Source organism: Nicotiana attenuata, unplaced genomic scaffold (genome assembly GCF_001879085.1).
Source record: "Nicotiana attenuata strain UT unplaced genomic scaffold, NIATTr2, whole genome shotgun sequence".
NCBI classification, from domain to species: Eukaryota; Viridiplantae; Streptophyta; class Magnoliopsida; order Solanales; family Solanaceae; genus Nicotiana; species Nicotiana attenuata.
Window position 1 is genome coordinate 76,000 of NW_017673507.1, and position 8,492 is coordinate 84,491.

The 8,492-nt window shown below is 35.5% G+C and overlaps 1 protein-coding gene across 1 annotated transcript; it reads left to right on the forward strand.

Annotated features, from left to right (window-relative positions):
* The first annotated feature begins 862 nt into the window (after nt 1–862).
* On the forward strand, nt 863–1,808 carry LOC109216582. Its single transcript, XM_019380747.1, has 3 exons — nt 863–948; nt 1,085–1,254; nt 1,336–1,808. The coding sequence occupies exons 2-3, from the start codon at nt 1,093–1,095 to the stop codon at nt 1,723–1,725; spliced, it is 552 nt and encodes a 183-aa protein (XP_019236292.1). The 5' UTR covers nt 863–948; nt 1,085–1,092; the 3' UTR covers nt 1,726–1,808.
* The last annotated feature ends 6,684 nt before the right edge of the window (nt 1,809–8,492 follow it).

Sequence of the window (8,492 nt, forward strand, 5' to 3'; positions counted from 1 at the left end):
TTTGAAATAATATTAATTTATTTTTTAACTTTCAAATTAGTTGGAAGTGTGTCCAAAAATTGGACACATGTTTAATTTATGTATTGACACTTGGCACAATAATATGACTTTGCTTCTCCTATTCTATATAGATAGATTCACTTTTTCCCTTAAATGTATGCATAAAATGATAGTAAATGACAAAATCACAAGAAAAATAAGTAAGGAGTGTAAGTTAAAGTAATTTATTTTCTTTTCAAATTATTTAAATATTATTTAAAGATTTATGTAAATTAAGATATACCTCAAAAAATATGATTGACAAGATGAAATTGAACATCTACTACAATACCTGTAAATTACTACTACTATCAATGCCCTCCAATGAACCAATTTTGTCAAAGATTATAGGCAAGTTAAAACTTGGACACGTTGCCTAAACAGAGGGTACATGTGCCGGTCCAATCAAAGACTCACGCAAGGCGTGCATTCCCGAGGGATGCCCCGACTGTGAAAGTAGTACTACTTGAATAAAGTAGGAGTAATTTGGTATCACAAATCACAACGATAAATCTTCCTTCAATTACATGCAAAGTAGTTGATGACACCGAGGTTTAAAATACTATTCCTTCTTAGAAAAAATGCATAAAGACCCATTTAATTTGTCCGGGGAAATCATTTACATACTTAAAGAATTGTATTTATTTACTTTCTCTTAAGGTCTGGCCAGTCGCGCATCTTACACAATCGAATTGAGCGCATCCGTACTCTCTTTTAATCGTTGAAAACACCCAAAAAAAAAGAAAAAAATAAATTTTAACATGAATATAATCCCCAATCAACGGTAAAATCCCCTCTTCCCAAATATTTTACCAAACCCAATTGAAGAACCCGAATTTCTTTCTTCTTCTAATTTCTGCCGAAATTCCATCAAATTGCCCTTTGAAGTTTTAATCTTTGAAGGCAAAGGTTAATCTTTCTCCTTCTTAAGAACCATAATTTCTTTCTTTTATTATTGTTATGTCTTTTTCCTAAAATCCAATTATCTGATCTTTGAAAGCAAATGCAAATTATCTGACTTTGATATTGTCTGTTTGTGTTGTAGTTGTTGCAATGCCTTCAAAAGGCTTGAATTTGACAAGGCTTTGCACGGAAGAGGAAGAAAATGAGTCAAGTGGAGAAATTCGATGCAACCATGGCTATGTGTTGCCTTTATTAATAGCTTGGACCCCTCGGAACCCAGGAAGAAGATATTGGGTTTGTCCATACTATGGGGTAAATGATAGTAAAAATTCTTTCACTAATTGAGTTGTGAAAATTTATCATTGATTAATTTTCTTTTGTTATTCATCTTAGGGTCCACGATCTTGTGATTTTTGGGTTTGGAAGGATTCCAAAATTGATCCTAGGTCCAAATTTGTTATTTCAAAATTGCTTGACAGAATGGGTGAACTTGAGAATGCATTAGAAGGCTTTGAAAATCTTGTCAAGCCGAGGACAACTTTAAAGGTTGAAAACACCATAGAAGGGGACAAGATGAAGAAGATTGAGGCTCGGTTGGTGAAATTGCAAGATGATATAGAGAAGATGAAAGAGAAGGAAAAGAAGTGGAAGAGTAAATTGGCTAAGTCAAAGGCTAGGGAAAATATACTTTGGTTCATTATATTAGGGATGTGTATTATACTTGTTGCTTGTAGGTATCCAGGAATATCATTGAAAGAAGATGCAATGAGGTTGCCATTGTGAATCTAGTTTTGTCATCTCAATATATATGTAGTTGTTGCTTGTAGGTTTTATTTTGTATGTTTGCAATGTACCTTTCATTTGAATGTAAGCCTTTTGTAGTTTTGTCATCTCAATATTTTATAGTTTTCTCATCTCAATATGTATGTAGTTGCTGCTTATCAATTGTTGTTTCTAAAGAAGTGTTGTTTTTACATTGTGAAGTAAACTGCATAAGCTTCAGAACTTGGCAATCAACAATAGACACACAGCAGTACTAAGTTTCCTTGTCATCCTTCACTTTCAGTATATGGATTGTAGGAATATATCATGTCAAGGTGGGCACTCAAATCCACTAAGGTATTTCTAGTTTGTCACCAACCAAAGTATTTTATTTCATGGCCAACACGCATTCTATCAACCTTCTGATCCCATAACATTTCTGACATGTACAACACATAGATCACCAAAACATCATATATGCATTTGTTGCATAAAAGTCACAAAATGAGTTAACAAAACAGATATTTTTTGTCATTGTAGAAGCAGCAAAACAGACACCAAATGTAACAAAATGCGAAATGCAGTTTATAGCTACCTAAAATTCCTTATCAAAATATAGAATTGCAGTCTATAGATGCTTAAAATTTTAGCATAATGCAGTCTATTGCAACACAATCATCAACAAAACAATATCTTTATCAATTGGGTTGATTTGCAGTGGTGCTTTCCTGGCTCAATTTAGCAGCCCTAGACCTTGTTTGAATGAGTTTCTTGCCTCTCAATTGTTGAAGCTGCCTTGATGTCATAGCTTCTTTAACTTTCCATTTAACACCTCGTGTTGGTTGATGGCCTAAATCTCCAGTTACTTCTGCCGAAGACCTCACATTCGTAAAGTTTGTAAATGACATTAAAGGCAGCCAAAACCCAACAGAAAATCAGACAATGAATTCAGCTAAATATGAGAGGTTGTGTTAGACTTACATTTTGAATTTTGAAGCCACTTTGAGTGCGTAAAACTCTCATCCCAACCATCTTTGGCTTCTTATATTGTGTTCTTACATCAGTGTTAGTACCAACATCCTACATCAACCAATCAAAAGTAAGAATCTGGTAATTGTTTAAAAAAGAGAAAGCAGACATTAAAGGGAATAACTTCACCTTTTCTTTAGAACCTTTTGGCCTTCCCCTTCCTTTTCCAGTACTTTGCTTTGGTGGCTTTGAACTACCAATATTTGCATGCACAGAACTTGTTGAAGTAGCAGCAGTATTACTTCCAGTAGCTTTATGACAGCACATCTTGTTGTGACCCTTGTTATGACAATTGCTACATGTCATATTACTCCACTTTTGGACAATTTTCCTGTCCTATTTTCACTTGGCTCTTTTCTTCTAACCTTCTTTGGCGTTCCTGGCATCTTCATGCCATGTGATGGTATAACAGTTGGGTTTTGTGACTCTGGGCACATATTCATACCCAAGACAGGCTGAAGAAAGTAACTGTATGTTTTCATGTAAGTGGCATTACTGTACCAGCGAGAAATATAGTTCAAAGGCTCCAGATTTTTATAATGCAGGGCAGCAACTGCATGAGCACATGGTATGCCTTTTAACATCCAAGCTATGCAGGTGCATTGTTGCATGTTGATGTCCACCATATGCTTCACCTCACTTGCACCTGATCCTTGCTTCACTTCAAATCCAAACTTACCATTCCAGAAAATGTTACATTTCATTGACCTTTATGTGTTCTCTTCCAAGACTTTCATGGCCATTGGTGAAAAATCAGTAATCCAAGTGTTTCCAAACTATCCAAGCTGGCTTTCTTCAAGCATTGTAACTATAGTCTTCTGTGTTGCTGCCAAAATCCAAGCATTGAAACATTCTGCCATATTATTGTCAACACTATCACACTTGCAGAATGTGTTGAAATACACCTTACTCCATCTTTCAATGTTGTAGTACAACAGTTCATCAACTATTTTATTCCCCAATTTCTTCAGTTCTTCCAGATTTTTCTTCAACTCCCACTTATAAGTAGACCTTGTACACCTCCAGAAGCAGTTCCTTCTCTCTATGCCCCTCCATTTCTTAGACCAGTTAGCTAGGATGTGCCTTGCACACATCCTATGCTCAGAATTTGGAAGTAGATCTGCTATATCATTCTCAAGCCCCTGCAAAATGAACAATGATAGTTAATTTTAAGTGAAATAGCAGTAGGAAAATAACAATCAACTACAAGTGCTTACCTTTTTCATGTCTGTTATTATGGTCAGATTTGTACCATCTCCAAGCTGAAGATCACCCTTTAAAAGATTGACAAACCACCTCCAAGTGTGTATATTTTCAATCTCAACAACAGCCCAAGCAAGTGGAAGCATCTGATTATTTCCATCTTTGCAAACTGCTACAAGTAGTTGGCCTCTACATACCCCCTTTTAAAATATATCCATCCAATCCAATACATGACCTACAACCAACTAAGTATGACTTCTTCATTGCATCAAAACAAATGTAGAACCCAACAAATATTTTCTTCCCACCTTCAAAAGTTCCTTCACTAAGCTTCACTACACATGTACTCCTGGATTAGATCTAAGCAACTCATCCCTATAATCTAATATCCTTCCATACTCCAGTTTATGATCGCTCATTATCTCATTCAATACAATATTTTTTGCCCTCCTACAAACTGTTCTCCCAACATATAATCCCAATTTCTTTCTAATCAACTCCTGAAACTTGATTATTCTAATGTTAGGTTGTTCTTTTATCCTTTCATTGAACTTTTTGGCCAAGAACTTTGAATTACATAGCTTGTTTCTGTTAGTAGGGTCATATTTGTGAACTGGATTGTAGTTCTTGACTACAAAATCCTTAGTCCTAGAATCATAACTAGCAACTAGAAGTCAAGGACGGGATGCCTTCTTGCACTTAACCCTCACCCTTGTAGGTTCATTGACATACTTTTCTATAGATACCTTTTGTTGAACAGCATATTTAGTTACAGCTTCTCTGAAATCTCTCACACTTGCAAATGCAAGTCCAGTTTCCCAAACTATTTTCTTGAAAGTCTTGTCAAAGATTACTCTTCTTTTAGTCTTTCTTCTTCTAGCTTTAACTTTCTGTTGAACCTCCCCTTCACCTTCATCATCAGCATCATCTGGATCTGTCTCAAAACTAGCAGCTTCATCTGAGTGGTAATAAGGCTCATCACCACCTATCTTACTTTCTAAACTCTTCTTCTTCCTAGATTCATATTCATCATACCCCACACCTAGCCCTCTCTTACCTAGTTTAGCATGTTCTTTTTCAGGAGCACTTTCTTTCCTCTTCCTCCTCTCTACAGTCCTTCTTTTTGCCCTAAATGTCCTGTATTCCTCATGTGTATCACTGCCATAATCAGCTTCTCCTTCTTCAAACAACTCCGCATGCTCTGAATCTGAGCTATTATCAGTGCTGCTACTAGATTCAGATGAGGAGTCTGAACTATCATCAGTAGTAACAGTTGTAGGCACACTGTTATTGGCATTATTTTCAGCAGTATTGGATGCCTTTTTAGAAGTTCCGAAACCCTCACAGCCCCCCAAATCTTGACCAGATTCCTTCTCAAAAGTAACATTACTATCACCCTCACTTGGTTGACATATTCTAATAGAGGGGGGGACCACTACAGCATCATCAACCATGTGATCTACATATACCTCCAAAATATCCCCACTTTTTAACTTTTCACAAATATCCATAAGGTCCCTGTCAACCTTAATTACTACCACAACCAGGACAATTAGGTGGTCTAACATAAATAACAACAGAAGAACTATTGTACCCAAACTCTTTCACATAACCTAAAAACTCAAAATATGAGAACATATCAACATCGACATCAACACAATCAGTAATCATCCCACCAACACAATCCTCCACTGAAAAGGAATGTAACTTATCCATGGAGATTTTTCCACCATGGAAAAACCTCAGTGTAACAAGTACAAAAGACATTAAAATACCTGAATATAGTAGAAAATAAACTAATTAAGGATTAATAGTTACTATTAGACCCCGACATAAGAAGTCACAATACATGCAACAAGAAAAATTTGAAAATTGGTTATTATTACACCTTAAAAATTGTATTTCTGTTACTCGACTTTACATCGAAAACGTTTCAGTGAAGAAATTTGAAGCAAGTTCAAAACCCTAGATACGCATGATATTAAACAAACTAAAATAGAGATAACATTTAGGGTTGATGATAGAAAAGGCCAGGGTTGATGTATTTACCTCCAAACTAAAACAAAGATAACGTTTGAACTTGATTCTTCAAAGACCTTCAACTTCGAACGGGTCTTCCACCATCTCGTCAAATGAAACATTTGAGAACAAACGGAACCCTAAGGAACAACAAAATCGAAGGATTTTGCAACATGTCCCTTCGATTTTGGTCAGGCAAATCGATTTTGGTGAGACAAATTGAATCTTTGAAGGTGGGGCATTAGGGTTCTTCAATTTGGGAATTTTTTACTAACGGGGTTAACGGGGTGAATGAGAGTTTTTTAAGGTTGTTATGTTTATTTACTGAACAATTTAATTACGTGGCTTCATAATAAAAGCGTGTGTTTCCCACTCAAGTTATTATAGTAGGGCTAGGTCTTAGGAGGGAGTAAATAAATACAATTCTTTAAACAATAGTGGAGTGTTAGGACACCCGTAAAGTTTAGGTGTGTAAATGATTTTCCAGGACAAGTTGAATGGGGTCTTTATGCATTTTCTCTTCTCTTATTCATATCATCTGTCATTTAAATATATATCGTTAGAGTCAAAAAAATTATTAAGAAGAGTCAAAATATAAAGAAGTAAACCAGTAAAGAATCAAAATGTCTCGGTATATAGTATATATACATTAAAATAAATTACATAGCTAAACAGCAAATGTTCCGATAAAGACGCATAGGTTGACACTCCGTGAGTATATGTGGCTCCGCAATTGTGTGTAATAATATTAATCACAAAAATACTGTCTTTCATTTACTTATCCTTGTAAACATGCTTAAAATTCAAAAGGAAAATACTACTATATGACTTATAGTTCATCTAAAATGTCATATGTACGTATGGCTTCTACCGACAGTACAAGATAGTTTAGTGAGATGTGAGAGCCTCTCTCTAGAACTACGCAGTACCCTACTAACACCAAATTATATTCCTTCCTTTCAATCAGTTCCTTCATTAACCAGCGTACAATCATATTGAGCCAACACATTCCCAATCACGTATCAAACCACTCTGATCATGAACCTTCTGACATAGGAAACATGCAAGTTGATGACCCTGTCACACCTGCTTTAAAGGCAATCTTCCTACACACATTGTGCTCCACACGCTACTCCTCCTTCCCCATGGCTACTTGCACCATTACTAGTGAAATTGATCTATCAGATGAAAGCATTACCTGCGAAAACGATGATGAAAATTTCATCTCACTTAGCACCACTGATAGATCGAGACTATACTCCCTGTGGAATAAATTTTATGTCATTATCAAAGTTTTTGGAGAAAAAAAAAGGCCACTATATCCTCCGTAACAAAATTACCTCTCTGTGGAAGCCTGCTGAGGATCTACCATTAATTGACCTGGGGTCTCACTTCTTCCTAATTAAGTTCAATAAGGAAGAAAACAAGCATAAAGCTCTTCACTTCACGGGAGACCTTGGTTCATCCTCAATAGCTTTATCTCTGTCCGAAAATAGGAGCCAAAATTGATCGCCTTCAACACACAACTAATATGCTCAGCACTGTGGGTTCGCCTACCTGAGCTACCCAGAGAGTTTTATGATTTAGAAATCCTCCAACAAGTAGGCTCTAAATTGGGCCAACTATTGAAGGTGGACACTTATGCACGTATTTGTATTGAGGTTCCTTTGGAAGAGCTTATTCTTAAAACACATATATACGTATGATTGAGGTTTATTCTTTATAATATATAATTGGACTTATATTTCAAATTTGAGCTCATTGAGAATAAATTAAGGCGTTGAATTGTATATTGGATTGTTAAAATTTGAAGAACGAGTTATTATTTCTGCGAAGAAGTTTTCTCGCATGAACTTAATGGAAGATTTTAGGAAGTTTAGTCTTAGTAAGACAAACGTTAGACAAAAGAAGTCGAAAGTTTGACCTTGACAAGCCAAATTTCATACAAATATGCCGAAAGTTTCGCCTTAACACTCGCTGCCAAATTTCAGATATGAATTTTTGCAACTTCTATCGCATATGTATGAAGTTGGTTCTAAAGTGGCTAAATTTGTAACTTATTATACACCGGGACTATGACTTAAATGATGGTCCCAAAATTATCTATATGTGCACTTCCTCATTTTCTTTTGTTTACCGTTCACCACAGTCTCAAAATAGCATTGTAACATTGATTTTGTGCATGAAAATATCAAAGATAAGACAGTAACATTTATTTTTCAAATATAATTTGTAGTACAATCTAGAAATGATTTACATTTGAAAGATATATATTATATCCTTTGTTTTTTGTCTTCAATTGTTAGCTCTAGAACTCGATTGCTTATTCTTGAGTTTGATTGATTAATATTCTAATTTAAGAGCTTGAAACTTAACCTTGAATTTAACTTTTAGTATGAGTGCGACTGTGTGAGTTTGGTCTGTGTGTTACAAACGCTTTCGTGATCGCCACTAACAGTAATGGTAAAGTCGATCACTGGGCTTGAAGCCTATGAGGTAAGGCGTGAGATTGATGGTTGAAATTCAAAAATAGCCAA